This window comes from Corythoichthys intestinalis, chromosome 6, assembly GCF_030265065.1.
Source record: "Corythoichthys intestinalis isolate RoL2023-P3 chromosome 6, ASM3026506v1, whole genome shotgun sequence".
Classification (NCBI taxonomy): domain Eukaryota; kingdom Metazoa; phylum Chordata; class Actinopteri; order Syngnathiformes; family Syngnathidae; genus Corythoichthys; species Corythoichthys intestinalis.
Genome location: NC_080400.1, coordinates 8,028,155 through 8,048,591, shown reverse-complemented (window position 1 = coordinate 8,048,591; position 20,437 = coordinate 8,028,155). Strand labels below are relative to the sequence as shown.

Below are 20,437 nucleotides of genomic sequence, written 5' to 3'. Positions count from 1 at the left end.
TTAAAATCTTTCTCGATTACGAACATTGGGGCTCGCCTATTGAATACATGTGATGCAGGGCTTACGAGTATAAAATCATTGAGTTACTTCAAAAAGATGTACAAAGAAACTATACTAAATCGCTACATGGACCAAAATCAGTCTTAGCTGCACTGCACACACACATCCGCAACAAATTGTTCCCACAACAAAAAAGGCAAACAAAGGATGATTAAATGTCAGGGACAGAGACTAAGACATAAAATTGAGATATCTCTGGAGATATGCCCTCCAGTAAAATTAGAACACTGATATGCTATTGCAACTTGCGCGCTGTGTTTAATCTGCTGTGAGATGGAGCTCCTTGACTGGACACTTAGCTCATTGGACAAAATATTTTCTACAATGAGACCTACACCAAACCAACGGCCATGGCAATCAATGACTTTTGGAAAGATATATGAGTAAAATAATGGACTATGCAACACTAACATGCTAGACTGTGCGTCCCGGGCTGTTGGGGGACGGGTATCGATAAGCATTTGCTTTTTTTCCCCGTCTTCCTTTGTCCGTCATCGTCTTTTTTCGGGCAAATTATTCCATATTCTGTGTCAATGTTTCTCCTTCTTGGCCAAACTATCCCACACTCTGTAACTGTCAATGATACTGATGATGATGACAATGACAATAAATTCATTAATTCATAAGACACAAGACGGATATATACATTCAACATACTGTAGATAAGTACTGTATTTGTTTATTATACTAATAAAGCAACAAGATGGCATTAACATTATTAACATTCTGTTAAAGCGATCCATCGATAGAAAGACTTGTAGTTCTTAAAAGATAAATGTTAGTACAAGTTATAGAAATGTTATATTAAAACCCCTCTTAATGTTTTCGTTTGAATAAAATTTGTAAAATTTTCAAACAAAAAATAAACTAGTAGCTCGCCATTGTTGATGTCGATAATTACACAATGCTCATGGGTGCTGAAACCCATAAAATCAGTCGCACCCAAGCGCCAGCAGAAGGCGACAAAACACCAAAAAACACAAGTAACAAATGGACATGACACTGTGCTGTCATTTTAATCTGTTTGAGTGAGGCATGTGCATTAAATGCGTAAAATATTGTAACGTGATTAATTTAAAAAATTAATTACCGGCCGTTAACGCGATAATTTTGACAGCCCTAGTTTGAACCCGAGGCGTCAGATGACAAATTTACTCGGGACAGCAGACATTGGTGATGAGGCCGGTTGCCAGGCCGGTGTTGTGCCGAAAAATCCCCCCAAGCGCGTGAAATGTCTCCCCTGACGGGAGCGCCCAATGCACATCGCTCGTACAGCTTTTTCTTACCAATTGATGGACACGGAAACGACTTTCTTGTACTGTGAATATGTATTATTTGACCCTGCTTCAATTGATAAATCTTGCACTGTGAATATGTATTATTTTACTCTGCTTGAACTGATAAATCTTGTACTGTGAATATGTATTATTTTACTGTGGAGAGATTTTTTTGGGCACAACACCGGCCCTTCACGAAAGGAAGAGTGGTAGGCATCTAGCATCGTGATTTCTCTCTGAACGTTTTTATCACCAGTCATTCTGTGATATAATTATCAGTAATTGCAAAACAGATGAGTAGTTACATAGACCTAGTTATAAATGTATCAAATTGACAGGCAAGAAACAACAACAAAAAAACAGGTCGTGATCAAGTAATAAACGTGTCAAATTGCCAGTAAGGGTCTACTTACGTCTTTGAAAAGCCAAACTCTTAGGCTTTCAAAGCTGCCGTTGCTACAATGTTGAAAACAAAGACGCGGTCGAGGAGCTAGTTTTCTGCCAATCGCGCCATAGGGAGTGGCGGTGCGCGTTGGGGACAGAGGTGTGCGGCTGCAGACAGTGCGGGCCGTCAGGCTTACGGAAGGCCGTTCAGCCCGGCGCCGTCCAGTGGGCTTGATTCCCTCTGATGGAGGCTCTGCCGGTGGATGGTGTGATGGTGTGAATGGTAGCGCCCCCCAGCGAGCCGGGCGCGGGCTTCCCGGATTCGGGTTCATCCTAGCGACGAATACCCAAGGCGCAAAGAAGGTGAGGGCCACCACTCGGCAGATAGCCGCGGTGGGATCCCGGCCCCGCTGGGGGTTATGAGTCTACTAACAACCAGAGGTGGACTGGGACTAAAAAGCAGCCCTGGACTTTGACTCAGCCCAGCCCACAAGAATCGCTGTACGAAGGGAAACACAGACCCTCTAAGGGGGTCCGGGGGCAAGAAAGCCCGCAAACAGCTTGCTGAAGACGTGTCAACAAAACACATGGATTACTGGAACCATGTCCTATGGTCTGATGAGACGGGCGGGCTTTCTTGTCTACCGTCTTCAGAGGAGGCTTCCTCCTGGGGTGACAGCCGTGCACACCAATTTGATGTAGAGTGCGGCGTATGGTCTGAGCACTAACAGGCTGACCCCCCACGTCTTCAATCTCTGTAGCAATGCTGACAGCACTCCTGTAACGAGTCACATGACAGTTTGGAGGGAAAATGACAAGCAGTACTCAATATAGACATTTAGGGATGTACGTAGTTCCCATGCGGTGTACTCACATTTGTTGCCAGGGGTTTAGATATTAATGGCTATATTTTGAGTGATTTTGAGGGGAAAATAAATGAACTCTATTATATAAGCTGCACACAGACTACTTTTCATTGTGTCAAAGTGTCTTTTTTTCAGTGTTGTCACATGAAAAGTAGGACTGTCAAAATTATCGCGTTAACGAGCGGTAATTAATTTTTTTAATTAATCACGTTAAAATATTTGACGCGATGAACGCATGTGCCCCGCTCGAACAGATTAAAATGACAGCACAGTGAAATGTGTACTTGTTGTGTTTTTCGGAGTTTTGTCGCCCTCTGCTGGCGCCTGGTTGCGACTGTTTTTATAGGCTTCAGCACCCATGAGCATTGTGTAAGTAATTATTGGCATCAACAATGGCAGGCTACTAGTTTATTTTTTGATTGAAAATTTTACAAATTTTATTAAAACGAAAACATTCAGAGGTGTTTTAATATAAAATTTCTATAACTTGTAATAACATTTATCTTTTAAGAACTACAGGTCTTTCTATCCATGGATCGCTTTAACAGAATGTTAATAATGGTAATGCCATCTTGTTGATTTATTGTTATAATAAATAAATACAGTACTTATGTACCGTATGTTGAATGTATATATCCATCTTGTCTTTCCATTCCAACAATAATTTACAGAAAAATATGGGATATTTTATAGATGGTTTGAATTGCGATTAATTACGATTAATTCATTTTTAAACTCTAATTAACTCGATTAAAAATTTTAATCGTTAGACACCCCTAATGAAAAGATATAGTTAAATATCTGCAGAAATGTGAGGGGTGTACTCACTCTTGTGATACACTGTATGTTTTGAAAAATACAAATCCTGTTCAATAGATTTTTTTGTTTTGTTTCAAACCGAGATATCTCAAAGCAACATATATTAGAGCTGTAATTGCAATACCGTGAAACCGGGATGGTTATCATACCGTCAGATTATCATACTGCCTAAGGTACGCAACACATTCAGGACAATTTTCAAGCTGCCAAGGAATATCACACAAACAGGGATAGGCACCGCTATTCTTAAGATTGGAAACGGAAAGAATCAACTATGGTGGGTTAGCGCCTCAGCACATAAGTGACAAAGTAAAATATTACAACCAAAGCTTTAAAAAAAGGAGCCATTTCAGGTACTCGCATCACCAAATATGTCTCTTTTGTCCATTTTAGACCCCATGCCCGTGACCGGAGACCTGGAGTCGGCCATGGCCGTAGACCTTAACCCTTGGGTGGAATACGAGTTCCGAGTGGTCGCCAGCAATGCCATTGGGACAGGGGATCCCAGTACTCCTTCCAGAGGAGTCCGAACTAAAGAAGCAGGTAGCTGTGAAGTCACAGCTTCTTATTTAATGCTTCTTATTTAATGCTTTTTTTTTTAGCGTTTTTTTTTTTTTTTTTTTTTATGTGAAAACTTTGCTTTCAGCGCCCTCGGTGGCACCGACGAACGTCAGTGGCGGAAATGGCCGCAGGCATGAACTGGTTATCTCCTGGGAGGTAAGCGGTGCACCAGGGAATTGAATTTTTTTTCTATAGCACGAATAGAAAATAAATCCTTAAATGTCAGCGTGACCACTCAGTCTTTAAGACAGACTGCTTCAAAGAATGTTTCATTTTGGTCCACTGGTCGCCACTTTGCTACTCAGGTTTTTCTACCAGTGTACTTTAAGTGTACAGAGAGTATGTTTCATTTTGGCGCATTGGTCGCCACTCTACTCAGGTTTTTCTACGAATGTGCTTTAAATGTACAGAGAGTATTTCAAAGACTTATCCGTCATATATACAGTACCCACACGTGTATTCAACACGGAATCTATTGAATACAAGGTTTTATTGCGGCATAGTACATCTCCAGTCACCCTTTTCAGCCAAAGTCCTTCAAACATATGGTGTTTTTTTTTTTAAATCTGTGCAAGAAAATATATTTCTGAATTTGTTTAACATTACTTAGCTCTAAATCAGTGTTGTCAACAACAGCGTTAGAGTATAACGGCGTTTAACGTAGGGGGGGACGATGGAAGTGGTGGTGACGCCGTTGCAAACGCGATGATGATTGGTTAGTGTTAGCATAGAATTTGTGTTCTCGTTAGCATTAGCATTTAGCGAGGTAAGCGTCGTCTTAAACTCTCGGGAAACTTTTTTTTTTTTCACATACAGTTCGTGGCGTCCAGCTGGGTACAATTTAATTGAAAATTGTTTACTATTTTTCAGTTACTTTGCTGCGTAACTAATTACTCTTACAATAAGGTAACTGAGTTACCAACTCAATTATTTTTTGGGAGATGTAATTTGTAACTGTGCCACATTACTTTTTGAAAGTAAGATAACTTCACTTGTCAGAATTGCTTCATATAACCACCAGCCATAGTTTATTATAATTTTTTAACAACCTAAAAAGCAATGTGAGAAGAAAATGACAGCATAATAACATTTTTAACTCAATGGCTGCCGTTGAAGCCGCTAGACGTCCAATCCTTTTCGGCCGGGAGAGAGTGAATGAACATTCGTTTTTTTTTTTTTTTTAACAAATATTATTTTTATACATTTTTTAAATTATTTTAAAAAACGGGGGAAAATGTTTTTTTCTTTCTGATTTCTGGACGACAGAAATTTTACATTATAATTTAAACATGAATTTGATGCACATGATTTACTTTCACGGGCCACAAAAAAATGATGCGGTGGGCCAGATGTGGCCCCTTTGCTGCCAGTTTCACACCACTGGTCAAGAGCTCAAGTTCTGCTCTGAGACCCCCAATTTGGCTAAATTTGAAAATTGTCCTATATGCGCGTGTGATACATCATTGGAAAGCTTAAAATCTCTATTCTCTGGAGGAGGAAACATTTTTAACAGGAGGGCATTTTTTGATTGCCTGGCACTGCCAGACTATTCTCCCTGTAATTTTCAAACACTGTGAGAAATAGTCTGGGACCCAGCCCATTAACGGCCTCTCGAACAAGTACAAAATCACCGTCCAATCAGATTTGTTTATTTGCGTGACGTGTTCTTAACGAGTAACGTAACTCTTGCGCGCCGAAAGTTGCGCATATATATATATATATATGGCGGAAAACACTAAGGTGACTTGAAGTTCCGCTCTGAGACCCCCAATTTGGCCAAATTTCGAAATTGTCCTGTATGCATGTGTCATACATCATTGGAAAGCTTAAAATCTCAATATTCTGGGGGAAGAAAAATGTTGAAAATTTTTCAACAGGAGGGCAGTTAAAAAAAAATAATAATAAACAGCAAAAACCTATCTGGAAGCAAGAACACGTGAGAGCAGAATTACAGACGCCATGACTTTAACGAGATATTACCGCTTACTTACCTTGTTTCGATCCGAAAATTCCAAGTAGCATATCTCACTGAGTGTCAAGACACAACTATGAATGGCCACAGCTGGATTTTTGGGGGGATTTTATGGGTGAAACACACAATAATTGATAGTATTTTTACAAACATTATGGAAAATCAAATTACCAGTGGCCTATTTATTTGCGACATTACTGACCATCTGCCTGTCTTTTCCCTGTATGATTGTAGTTTTAAAAAAACCAAAGATCCTTTAAAAACTGTGATTAAACGTATAGTAACGGAAGAAACTATTAATTCCTTGAATACTAGTTTAGCAAGTCAAAACTGGGGCGCAGTATATAACAAATCAGAGGTGAACATTGCCTACAACAATTTTTTGGATAGGTTCACTTCATTGCAAAACAAGCATTGTCCATTAAGTGAATGTTGTATTAAGAAAAAATGTATAAAAAGCCCTTGGCTTACAAAAAGAATAAAGAGCGCTTGTAAAAAGAAAAACAAACTCTATAAATTGTTTATCAAATTCAAAACAATAGAAGCTGAAGAACGTTATAAGAAATATAAGAACAAATTAACTGATGTTATAAGAAGGAGCAAACAGTTGTATTACAAAAACAAATTGTACGAATATAAAAATAACATGAAGGGAACTTGGAACATACTGAACAGTTTGATTAAACATGGACCACCAAAGTCTACATATCCCAACTATTTTTTAGATGAAAGTGGAGAGAATTATGAAATGAACGAAATAGTGACTAAATTCAATAATTTTTTTGTAAATGTTGGCCCAAATTTGGCTGCTGATATTCCTGACCCAGGTTCTGACAAACACTTCTCAAATATTACGCATAATCCATGCTCTATTTTTCTTTCAGCAACAAATGAACAGGAAGTCATAAACACTGTACTTAAATGTAAAAGTAAGATTTCTACTGACTGCCATGATATCAATATGAATTTGGTTAAAAGAGTTATTTTAAACATTGCAAAACCCCTAACATACATATTCAATTTATCATTCCAATCTGGTTGTTTTCCGGCAAAGATGAAAATTGCCAAAGTAATCCCATTATTCAAAGATGATGACAAGCATTGTTTTTCCAATTACAGACCAATTTCTCTGTTGCCCCAGTTTTCAAAAATTTTGGAGAAACTCTTCAATTCCAGACTTGAAAGGTTTCTTGACAAACATCAGATAATACATGAAGGACAATATGGTTTCAGAGCCAATAGAACGACATCAATGGCAATAATTGATGCATTTGAAGAAATCACGACTGCTATAGACAAGAAAAAACATGCCATCGGTGTTTTTATTGACCTTAAAAAGGCGCTTGATACAATAAATCATTCAATTCTACAAAATAAGTTGGAAAAATATGGAATTAGAGGTGTGGCTGGGGACTGGGTGAAAAGCTATTTATCAGAAAGGGTACAATATGTTAAGATGGACGAGAACATATCTGGCACACTTCACATTAGCTGTGGTGTCCCTCAAGGGTCTGTGTTGGGACCAAAATTTTTCATTGTGTATATGAACGATATCTTCCACGTATCCAATGCATTAAAACTTATCTTATTTGCTGACGACACCAACATATTCTATAGTAGTGATAATTATAGCGAGCTAGTAACTACTGTTAATAAGGAACTAAAAGCCATAAAGAAGTGGATAGATATAAATAAATTATCCCTAAATATTAAGAAAACAAAGGCAATGTTATTTGGTAATCAAATAGCTAATTCTGAGTTTAAAATAATAATTGAAGGTCTACCAATTGAAAATGTAAATGAAGCTAAATTTCTCGGCGTTATAATTGATAACAAGCTGTCATGGAGACCCCATATCAGATACACGAAAAACAAAATCTCCAAATGCCTGTCAATCATAAATAAAGCAAAACCATACCTTGATGTAAATGCACTTCGGATTTTATACTGCACTTTGGTACTCCCATACTTTTCATATTGTGTCGAAGTATGGGGGAACACTTACCAAAGTGCATTATATCCATTAATTACATTACAGAAGCGAGCAATTCGGATTATACATAAAGTGGGTTTTTTAGATCACACTCATGATTTATTTACTCAATCAAAACTGTTGAAATTTAATGATCTTGTGAAATACAACACATCAATATTTTTATTTAAAGCATTTCATAAGTTATTACCCCTCTATTTACAATGTCTTTTTACAGTGCAACAGCAATCTCATAATTTGAGAAGATTTGCCAACTTTTCACAACCAAAATTTCGTACTACTCTTAAAGGATTCTGCGTGTCTGTATGTGGGGTAAAACTCTGGAACAGTTTGGGATTACATTATAAGCAATGTCAAAGTATTCAGAAATTCAAATTGCTGTATAAACATCAGGTCTGGTCACGATATACAGAAAGAGGTCTTTAATATTCTTGGGTGTATGCAGAAATATTACATGTTTTATGTATAATATTTTGTACATATGTAATAGTTACTCATGTATTATTAGTGATATGTATGTATATGTGTGTATGTGTATATATATGTATATATATGTACATATATATATATATATATATATATATATATATATATATATATATATATATATATATATTATGCGTGTATATATATATATATATATATATTGCTGTTATTATGATTACTGCAACTATTATTATTATTATTATTATTATCAATGTAATCATTATGATTAGTACAGCTGTTGTAGGGAAGTGACTGCATTCCTATGGAATATTTGGAGTGAAATGGGGGTGGGACTCAAAAAGCTCGGCTTCTTCCCACTCCTTTTCGAGCTACACGTGTATGTATTGTTATAATTTTTGTTACATTCATCATGACTGTTTAATTTTTATTTTATTGTATTTTATTTTTTCCATACATTTTGTTTTTTGTTGTTATTGCTCGAAATAAAATCAATCAATCAATCAATCAAACACGGTAATATAACAAGGGTCTGGATACAGAAATCGCAGACATCAAGGAGTGGTCGAGATTTTCATTTTCATTGTTTCTTTGTTTTGATCATTATTTATCATCTATCATATCACAGAAAATGCGACAGTAACAAAAAAAATACAACAAAGCGATAGTTATGAGGTAGATATCCGTAACTTTTTTACAGACGCCATTTTTTTCAATGTGACATAATTTGTTTAAAAGTTTAAAATATGTGAGTTAATAATTTTTTAAAGTCGTTTTTTTTTTTTTTTTGTAACGAAATATGAGGCCTCAATTAGTGACTCTAAGCTAAAAAGGACAGACATTTTGAAGAATAAATATAATTACCTTCGTTTTATGGCTGGGTTGAAACAAAAGCGGTTGCGTGACGTGTGTAAACGGGGGTCTCTAGGGTAAAACGGACGAATTAAAAATAGTTTGGGGGGCTTAATGCGCCATGAATCTGCTATGGCAGCATATAGACATATTGTTCTATCAAACACAACAGTTCTTATAGGTTAAAATACAGCAGTTTATTTTTAAAAGGGGTGCAAGAGCAGAAACAGCTTTTTCAGCCTTGTCTGTGTTTTCCGCCATATATTTAGTGTTTATACTAATAGAAACGTAACAATTACTGTTGTTGAACCATTTTTATTTTTTATTTTTTTTCTTTTCTATGTCACGTATTTTTTTAATCAGCATATTTATCAATCAATCAATCGATTTTAATAGGGATGCCTGCCAACCCCTCAACGTCCAAATACATTGGAAATCCATTGGCATTAATGGCATTGAAACATGATCCTTCATGATACTTCACAATTCCAGAGCCATACTGTGACTTAATGAGTACTTGGAAGCCGCCGCTGCGCAAGCCATTCATTAGCATTTGTCACTTTGTCTTTACCTGGGAATACCTGCCACATGATGGGGGTGATGAAACAGGAAGAATGTGGCTGGTGGGGGGGGGCGGATCAAACTCGGTTGATGGATGTCGCTGCCTCTAAAGCCTCTGACGAAATGCTTGAACGATTGCAAACGTTTTGTAAAATAATCACAAGCGTTTACACTCTGCTGCGTGCAAGTCGATTGGCGACATCGCTTCCAGAGTGGTCGCTAATTAAAACTCAGAGGAAAGTTTGAAACCTTGACAAGAGTCCAGGTTTCCTAAAAATAGATCCAAATGAAAATGGAATGACACTCACTGGACCAAAGACCTCCGCCAAAGCCTGACTAGACTCATTTGGATCAGGGACAAACTGCTTATATGAACCTTGGTCATTTGTCAAAACTGGTTGACAGTGAATGATTGTGTGTCAGTGCGGTTGACGGTAATAGCCGTCCAATCCATTTGGACTGGGATAGGCTGAATTGTTGTTGCAGTTGAAGCCAAGTAGTTAGTTACAGATTGTGAAACTTTAATTGTCAAAAAATGAAGCTTGGTGTCATTGAAGAACGATTGTAGTCCGGCTCTCCGCAAAGTGTCAAAGTCACCGCACAAATTATGAGGCGCCGTTTGTAAAGCAGCACATGCTGAAAATTACGACAAAATTTTCTCACATTTAGCGCCAGACAGTGTTTAAAATGGTGTGAATTTTTTAAGAGTCACTTTTTTTTTTTTTTTTTTGCACATTTACAAGATTATTTAGCAACTTAAATATTCATTTTTAAATAAGAAGTTTTGGACCTGGTTCTTTAAATCCAGAACTAAATATTTAAGCCTTAAATTCATATCCTATATCCTAAATGTTAAATCAGGTAACGTTTGGAAATAAATATTTAGCTTAATATGCAAATTCACATGACTGGAGAACGGAAGTAACAAAATAAAAGCTGGCTAAGCAGCTCTGACTGTCTGTTTACGTTGCTTGAAAATGAATAAAGCCTACTCAACAGTGGCAGTCTGCTCTTAGACATGAGTCATTGTGATAATAACAATATATAGGTAAAATAAATATTTAGGAGAATCTATTTAAAGAGTATTTTGTGTGCTCCAGCTTCTATTTTGTTACTTCCAGTCTCCAGTCATGTGAATTTGCATATTAAGCTAAATATTTAGTTCCAACTGTCTCCAGATTAAGCATTTAGGATATAGGATATAAATTTAGGATTAAAACATTCAGGTAAAAAACCTTTTATTTAAAAATGAATATTTAGGTTGCTAAATAATGTTGTAAATGTGCAAAAAAAAGTGACACTAAAATTTTCACACCACGTTTTCAATAATGTGTGGCGCTAAATGTGAGAAAACGTTGTCGTAATTTTCAGCATGTGCTGCTTTACAAACGGCGCCCCATAACAAATTGCCAATTTACACAACCACTAAACCAACAGCCAATCCAAGCAAAGAGTTGAAATTAAAAAATAGCGAATATTCAAATCCAGTAAGCGGCATATTAATGAAAGTACAACTTTTACAGAAACTAAATTTGAAAAACTAGGAAATCGTCACCAGGCCCCCCACATGGTGTCAACTGGAAATACAATTACTAACGATAGTTCAAGTCTAGGTTAACATTGCGTTTGAATTCATTTCTTGTTGTTTTTGTTCTTCTCTTCTGTCTCTCTCCTTTTCTAATTCCCTTTCTGTCCGCATCACCTCTTCCTGCTCACTGCTTTCTCGTAATAAACGAAACACAATGAATAATCATTATAATGGGAGTATATCATACTCCCATGTGATACACTAATACTGTTCAGACCAATAGGACACTCAGATTCCCATTGTCCGTGTCAAGCAGCTGAGCAGGACAGGAAAAAAAAATAAAAATAAAAACTAGAAAATGCCATTTCAGGAGAAATTGTTGTAGTAGCTTTGCTTTTGCACTTAATCCCCTTGGGGTCACGTCCTGTTGATTTCAGGGCACGTTCTGTTGATTTGAGGACATTTCAGGGTCACTTCTTGTTGATATCAGGTCACTGTCTGTTGATTTGGGGACGTTTCAGGGTCACTTCCCGTTGATATGAGGTCATTTCCTGTTGATATTTTGACGTCAGTGGCATGGACCTACATGGCCATCAATGGCAAGAGCATACGGTGTATCACAAAAGTGAGTACACCTCTCGCATTTCTGCAGATATTTAAGTATGTTTTTTCATGGGACAACACTGACAAAATGACGCTTTGACACAATGAAAAGTAGTCTATGTGCAGCTTATATAATAGTTAATTTCCTTTCCCCTCAAAATAACTCAAAATATAGCCATTAATATCCAAACCCCTGGCAACAATAGTGAGTACACCCCTTAGCAGTACTCAATTTGGACATTTAGGGGTGTAGTTTCTAAGGGGTGTACTCACTTTTGTTGCCAGGGGTTTGGATATTAACGGCTATATTTTGAGTTATTTTGAGGGGAAAATAAATGATTCAATTGAAATGAAGATGGAAACGAAAGAAAAATATGAGCATGGTGTCTGCGTCCGTGAACTGGCTCGACAATACGTCCATAGAATGTTGATCACGACGGTTCTCCTCCGACCTCCGTTCGCCAGACTTTATAAGTCAAGGTGACAATTATTTTTTTTGTCACATCGCCAAAGAAATCACCAGCTTCCTCAGATTTCTAATCATTTATTCCATCAACTTGTGCGACAACCACACGCCTATTCTCCGCTGCAGTTGACGCCACCGACCAGCCAGCAACAAAACATTAAAAGAGAATAAAGAGAGAGTAAAATAGAGCTGCACTCACTCTCACCCACCAAAGTAGAACTTTTTGGGAGAAAAACAGCTTCTCGTGTTTGGAGGAGAAAGAATACTGAATTGCATCCAAAGACGTCGTTAAGGCATCGTTAACGTTAATAAGCAACTCCAGTGCACTGCCTGACCAACAAAGAGCAGGGAGAGGGTATGAGACCACGCGATCAGCTCATCACAGCTTGTCTGTATTTTTTTGAAAATCCGCGATGGACTGTTTGAAGGAAAAAGTAGAGGCTCCCTGTATTTTATTTTGTTTGTTTTCTAATATTTGATATTTTAATGCACATTATTTTAATACTTTAAAGTCACATGCTGATTGTTCTGTATAATACAAGTATTGTTGTTTACCTCTAATAAATGCATGTACGTTGAAGTACATTGGATTTATTGTCGATTTAATTTTGCCGTGGTATCGAAATGGTATCAAGAATCGTGAAATTTAAATAGTATCAGCTAGAGATGTCGGGTCCGATCACGTCATTTTAAAAGTATCGGAATCGGCAAAAATATATCGCCCATGCCTTTTTAAATTTTTTTTTTTTTTAATTAAATCGTTTTCTAATTGTATTTAACGTTACAGACATAATATGTTACACTTATCCAGAGTCTTTAGTTTAGGCTTAAGGTAGGGTTATCAAATTTATCACAATATCTGCGGTGTTTAATTTTTTTTAAAAATGTATCATGTTTAAATTTTGAACGCAATTAATGCATGCGCTGCATGATCCACTCACACATTGTCGCGTTCCATCCATAATAGCGCCGTTTAGCCTAAATAGAGAGCTAAAAGGCAGCGTATAATGAGTAGAGTGAATTTGGGCAGCCTTTGGAACCTTATTTTAATTGGCTACAGTCTTACAATCCCTCTCCCTACAATTAGAAATATCATGGGAAATGCGGGGAAGCAAGGTAGCAATTGATCTTTACTTGACACCTTAAGTTATATACCATCGCAGAGAAGATAAATGAATTGGTAGCACTACGCACAGTCGTGGTTTCACTTGTCATGGTTCCACTTCCCATCATGCATTGGGCATGGCCTTCAGTATCATTTACTGAAAGCTCAACAAATACACTAGATTGCAATATTTAGTCACAATATACAAAGTCACAGGTCTTTCTATCCGTGGATCCCTCTCACAGAAAGAATGTTAATAATGTAAATGCCATCTTGAGGATTTATTGTCATAATAAACAGATACAGTACTTATGTACCGTATGTTGAATGTATATATTCGTCCGAGTTTTATTCATTTTTTTCTTAATGCATTGCCAAAATGTATATGATCGGGAAAAATTATCGGGAATGATTGGAATTGAATCGGGAGCAAAAAAAAAAGCAATCGGATCGGGAAATATCGGGATCGGCAGATACTCAAACTAAAACGATCGGGATCGGATCGGGAGCAAAAAAACATGATCGGAACAACCCTAGTATAGGCATCGACTACTAAATTTCTGGTACCGTGAAATCCCTACGTAGGCGCAGCGGCGCCAGCTAATCCATGATTGTTTTCTGCCAGAGCAGAGGTAGAAGTGATTACTGTAATAAGACGCTCCCGACTGGGATAAAGAGGATTATCTCATTGGACCCGCGGGACATTGAGCCACGGTGCTAAACACAAGATGTAATAAAGATGTCTAATTGTGAAGCGCTCGGTAAAAACAAATGTAGGGAAAGATGTTGGACGTTCTCGTGACAAACTCATTTAAATTCACAGCAGAAGGATGAGAAGAGCCAAATGATTGGACACCGATTATCATCGATGCCAGTGAAAAATCAATGGTGTTTCTTATGTGAATATTGGGGACAGACAATCACTTGAATTATTATTTGGAATTATATTTTCAAAAACATTTCATGGTCCCTGATTTCAGTTAGTGGATTATAAAATTATAATGACATGGCTCACAGGGTGTCCCCACTGTACATAAAGTCATGACTACTTTTTAACGCTACTTATTAATGTAGCATGTATATTCTATTACGCTTATGTTGCATTATGTATCTATTCTCCGTGTCTGTTTTTTCTATCTGTCCCTTTGAATCCTTTTCTGGCTGGCTGCATTTTATATAAACATCACAAAACAAACAACCACAGGGGGAGTATTTCAATCTCCCCTGCGGCATAGCAAAACTGTTTCAGCATGAAATGGCATTTAAAGCTGTTTCCAAGCAGCTGAAAGGGACAGCATTTGCATTAATTAGCAGGTGTGCAAAAGTGAAAAGAAATTTGTCTTTTAGTGCACAATATGTGTAATTTTCTTTGTTTGTTTGGCTTTACAGAGATCGATGTGATGTTTTTTTTTTTGTTTTTTGTTTTTTTTGCATTTTCCATCTTTCATCACGATCTGAACAGCAACCTAGCCCTAAATCAAAGTACCAAATCTTTCAGTCCATAAATTGCACCTGTGTATTAGCCCCACCAGCCAAAAAATGCACAATGAAAAGGGAAAAAAAAACATATTAGTAGCACTGGTCGCATTTTTGAGGAGACAGTTTTTTAATTCATCAGAAACCAAGATCAAACTATCAGTTAAAGGTTAAAGTGCCTATGACACCAAAAAGCATGTTTTTTTCATATTTTCCGCGGTATTTTATGCTCCTGAATGAAATGGACTGCTTGGATGTGTGTAGAAGCGATCGCTATATTTATTTAGTTTTTTTTTAATTCCGCGCCATGAAAATGAGTGACTTCCGGCTCCACTCTCAAGTTGAGAAAGAGGGCGCTGTGCAGTGTACGGTCGAAGAAGTCCTCTTCACCAGCAGTACTGTTGTATGAGAAGGACTAAGGATTCAGCTGATTTAGCGGATTAATTTGTTTATTTTTCGCATCATGCCAGCCAAACGGCTGCAGATAAATGTTGTTGCACCAGGGAGATGCGTGTGAGCCTTTTTGGGGTTTCAAAAGGTTCCCATTCACCGGTGGATATTGGCCAAAACAAGCCCTACGACTGTGGGACCATGGGATTTACGAGGAAATGAGTAAACATTGTGTTTTGTATTACGTCAAATACTGGGATCATTTTAATACGTATGTACAGTGGGGCAAATAAGTATTTAATCAACCACTAATTGTGCAAGTTCTCCCACTTGAAAATATTAGAGAGGCCTGTAATTGTCAACATGGGTAAACCTCAACCATGAGAGACAGAATGTGGGAAAAAAAACAGAAAATCACATTGTTTGATTTTTAAAGAATTTATTTGCAAATCATGGTGGAAAATAAGTATTTGGTCAATACCAAAAGTTCATCTCAATACTGTGTTATGTACCCTTTGTTGGAAATAACAGAAGCCAAACAATTTCTGTAACTCTTCAAAAGCTTTTCACACACTGTTGCTGGTATTTTGGCCCATTCCTCCATGCAGATCTCCACTAGAGCAGTGATGTTTTGGGGCTGTCGTTGAGCAACACGGACTTTCCACTCCCTCCACAGATTTTCTATGGGGTTGAGATCTGGAGACTGGCTAGGCCAATGCAGGATCTGGAAATGCTTCTTACGAAGCCACTCCTTTGTTGCCCTGGCTGTGTGTTTGGGATCATTGTCATGCTGAAAGACCCTTTCACGTCTCATCTTCAATGCCCTTGCTAATTGAAGGAGATTTTAACACAAAATCTCTCGATACATGGCCCCATTCATTCTTTCCTTTACACAGATCAGTTGTCTTGGTCCCTTTGCAGAAAAACAGCCCCAAAGCATGATGTTTCCACCCCCATGCTTCACAGTGGGTATGGTGTTCTTCAGATGCAATTCAGTATTGTTTCTCCTCCAAACACGAGAACCTGTGTTTCTACCAAAAAGTTCTATTTTGGTTTCATCTGACCATAACACATTCTCCCAGTCCTCCTCTGGATCATCCAAATGCTTTCTAGCGAACCGCAGACAGGCCTCGATGTGTACTGGCTTTAGCAGGGGGACACGAATGGCAGTGCAGGTTTGAGTCCCTGGCGGCGCATTGTGTTACTGATAGGAGCCTTTGTTACTGTGGTCCCAGCTCTCTGTAGGTCATTCATTAGGTCCCCACCATGTGATTCTGGGATTTTTGCTCACCGGTCTTGTTATCATTGACGCCACGGGGTGAGATCTTGCATGGAGCCCCAGATCGAGGGAGATTATCAGTGGTCCTGTATGTCTTCCATTTTCTAATAATTGCTCCCACAGTTGATTTCTTTACACCAACCGTTTTACCTATTGCAGATTCAGTCTTCCCAGGCTGGTACAGGTCTACAATTTTGTCTCTGGTGTCCTTCGACAGCTCTTTGGTCTTGGCCATAGTGGAGTTTGGAGTGTGACTGACTGAGGTTGTGGACAGGTCTCTTTTATAATAAGTTATAGTTTACTGTTATTTTTGTATATTTGTTTACTGTTATATTGTTATAAGTTATAAATATACTTGATACTGAAATAGTAGTTTGGTTTAGCCTGAGAGGATTTTTGAACAATTTTGGAACTAATGTACAAAACATTAAAAAAAAAAAAAAAAAAAAGGAGGGGGGTGCATCAATAATCGTTTTATAATCGAATCGGAGCCTCTGAATCGTAATCGAATCGTTAGGTGCCCAAAGATTCCCAGCTCTAGAAAATATGGTACTCTTTTTTTTCCCCAATATAGGATGAGAATCGAGGGTTTCAAACTGTGAAGACTATAGTCGTGGGTTAGGGCTCACCTTGGTCACAGTTGACAAATGTGCTGACAAGGCCGGTCCCCGCAGCCCACCTGGGCCCCTTGTCACAGTGATGAAGAAGTAGCAAATATGCAATCAGGTTCCCAGAAGAAGAAGGCGGCGGGTCAGAACCGCTCTGAATGAACCCGTCCATGTGTATTAATGTGTTTGTAATCTCCCGCTATAGATAATAAATCTCGCAGCAAGAGAAGAGGAAATTGCCATGAACCGTTCGCAGGCCCGGCCCGCGGACGATTCGGGAGTCTCTCGTTTTCAGCGGCGCGTCCCAAATGACTATGAGCGAGCCCGAGAATTTGTAATTAAGATGGGTTGAAGGACACTTTCTCAAAGGGGGAGAGGTGAACAGATGTGAAATCAAGTCGTCGTTATTAAGTCGGGCCTGGCAGCCCGAACGCCGCTGGGAGAAGTAGCGGAACCTACCGCGGGCACCTTATGGAGGGTCGAACGCCATCCAGATGGGGTGGGCGCCTCTGTCAACGACGAGGTTGTTGGCATGAGTCCAATTAGGATATTAATACAGTGATACGCTGACTTAAGAGTTTAATTAGTTCCTTGACTACAGATGGTTTGGATCTCAAGTCAACTTTCCTCATTTAATAGAAGATCAGACCCACCAATGTTCCCTCTAAGCTGCGCGCGTGCGCAATCGCGCACTGCTGGCACCTACTCTGCGCACAAGAAATTCAATGCTGCGCACAAAAAAAAAAAAATCAACAGAAACGTATGTTGTAACTCGGTGAGTGACAGGTGTCCAGCTAATGATACGATAAGGTTCACTTCCGCTAAGCAGCCAATCATAGCATTGACATTGCTTGTGTATTGCCCAGCCTACACGCGCAGTGTAGATTAGCAAGCTGACAACAGTGCGTAAGTGCGGCGGAGTTGAGAGACGTAAAGGCCAACCCCTTATCATGGCGAAACGAACGGGCAGCGACACATCCACTCACCAAGCCAAAGTAAAAAAGAAATGCGGTCCATATAAGAAGGAGTGGCTGTCGGAGCATGTGCAAATAGACGAACAAGCGGTGAAACTGAAGCCAAAGTACCAAGTGAGTTTTCAGAGGGAAAAATGTGGACTGAATGGAAGTTGGACTACCTCAAGCGTCATATTCAGCAGAAAAGTCATTTGAAAGCTGTTGAAAATTACATAGACTCAAGATGCGATAGGGGATTGGTACATTATTGCAGGAGAATGCAAAAGACAAGAGAAACGAGCTGTCCCACAAAACACAATCTGACCCAGAGCAAGTTGAAGTTCTCATTGACAATATTTTACTCACCATCGAAATGAATGCGTCAATGGTGTCAGTTCAACAAATCCGCAATCACATGGCAAAGTATGTGAGTATACCAGAAAGCTGGCGAAGTTAAAACTATGCCTTTGAATTTGTAAACTCAATCAATGATATAGTGGAGAACGAGACTATGTGCAGTGTTAAAAATGCACCCTGGCATACACTGATAGTAGATGAGAGCACTGACATATCAGTACACCAAATGCAAGTCCTATATATTAAGACGTGAAAAATAAGGTACAATTTAAGTCAGATTGGTGTGTATTCCAGTGACATTTATTAAGATATTTTAATTATGGATATTAATCATTAAATGCTCTTACTACTGGATAATTTACGGGCAGTAGAAATGCTAATAGGCATGAAAAGGCATGATACTGGTCTGTGGCCGCTATGTACCGTATTTTTGGACTATAAATCGCAGTTTTTTTCTTAGTTTGGCAGAGGGTGCGTCTTATTTTCTGGAGCGACTTATATGTGAACTTATTCACACATTATTATGTCATTGTTGCTAGTTAGCATGTTCTTTATACTATAGTTATCTGAATAACTCTAAATAGCTATGTTACATTGACATACCAAGCATGTTCTCAGTTCGTTGTTTATGAGTCATGTAATGTTATCATACCGTACACTTATTCAGGCTGTTGTTCCCTATTGTATTTTTATTCTAAATTGCCTTTCAAAATGATGTGTCTGTTTTTGGTAGTGGATTATACCAAATAAATTTCCCCCCAAAATGCAACTTATACGCCGGTGCTACATATATGTTTTTACCTTTTCATTGTGCATTTTTTGGCTGGTGCGACTTATAGTCCAAAAAATACGGTACACATCTGATGTTGCTTACCGTGGGCCGCAGTGTGCTCAGGGAGATTGTGTGTTTGCTCAGACACATGAAAAATTAGAGGGAACATTGAGACCCACATGCATATTAACACATGCTTTAATCAGTAAACTAGCACTCAAAACAAGAAAATGCTGATAGGGTTTACTTGTTAATAGCGGGTAACTTCCTGTTGATATTGCTTCACTTCCTGTCATTTCCTGAGTTGCTTACTGTCGATATCAGGTCACTTCCAGTTAATTTTGGGGCAGTTCATGGTCCCTTCCTGATTTCGGGTCACTTCCTATTGATTTTGGTATATTTTCTGTGTCACTTCCTGTTGCTATCGGGTCACTTGGACTGTATTTTTCATAACGGAGGACACATTATTTGTATTTTCTGTCGGTCTTGTTGGAGGTATTCCCTCGTGAGCAACTGATACGAAATATGAATGTGATGATGTCTCTTCCCTACGCTTTGCTGTCATCCATAAATATGACAAGCTCCACTCTCTCACAACCTCAACTAGTTTTCGGCCTGTGCACTATTCGCTGCGGTCGCCGCTCAGCACGTTTGGGAATAAATCAGCAATGGGGTGTGAGGTGATCGATGGAGGTCTTTATTAAAGGAGATGTGGTCCCTTTTTCCATCGGTGGCGCGTTCGGAAACACTTCTGCAATCATCTGCCACGGTGACCGGACGCCGTTAAAGCAGGATGAATGACTAAGCAGCCGGCTGCTGTTCCACGGGGGCGTCTATTAGGTATGGCCTTGCATTCACCAGACCCATTAGGTCGTAACCATTTGGTCATGAGCTGAGTGATCAGGCTCTGAAGCTGCCCTGAATACACACAAGGGTGATACAGTGGGGCAAGTAAGTATTTCGTCTACCACCAATTGTGCAAGTTCTCCTACTTGAAAAGATTAGAGAGGCCTGTAATTGTCAACATGGGTAAACCTCAACCATGAGAGACAGAATGTGGAAAAAAAAAAAAAAAAAAAGGAAAATAACATTGTTTGATTTTTAAAGAATT

General features: G+C 38.5%; 1 protein-coding gene across 2 annotated transcripts in view; it reads left to right on the top strand.

Moving 5' to 3' along the window:
- LOC130917185 (contactin-5-like) overlaps positions 1-20,437 on the top strand; it is a 411,152-nt gene that overhangs the window by 372,549 nt on the left and 18,166 nt on the right. For both annotated transcript variants that reach the window (XM_057838311.1, XM_057838312.1), the window contains 2 exons: positions 3,800-3,949; positions 4,053-4,123. In XM_057838311.1, the coding sequence (XP_057694294.1) occupies positions 3,800-3,949; positions 4,053-4,123 (221 nt within the window). The remainder of the gene's footprint in view (positions 1-3,799; positions 3,950-4,052; positions 4,124-20,437) is intronic.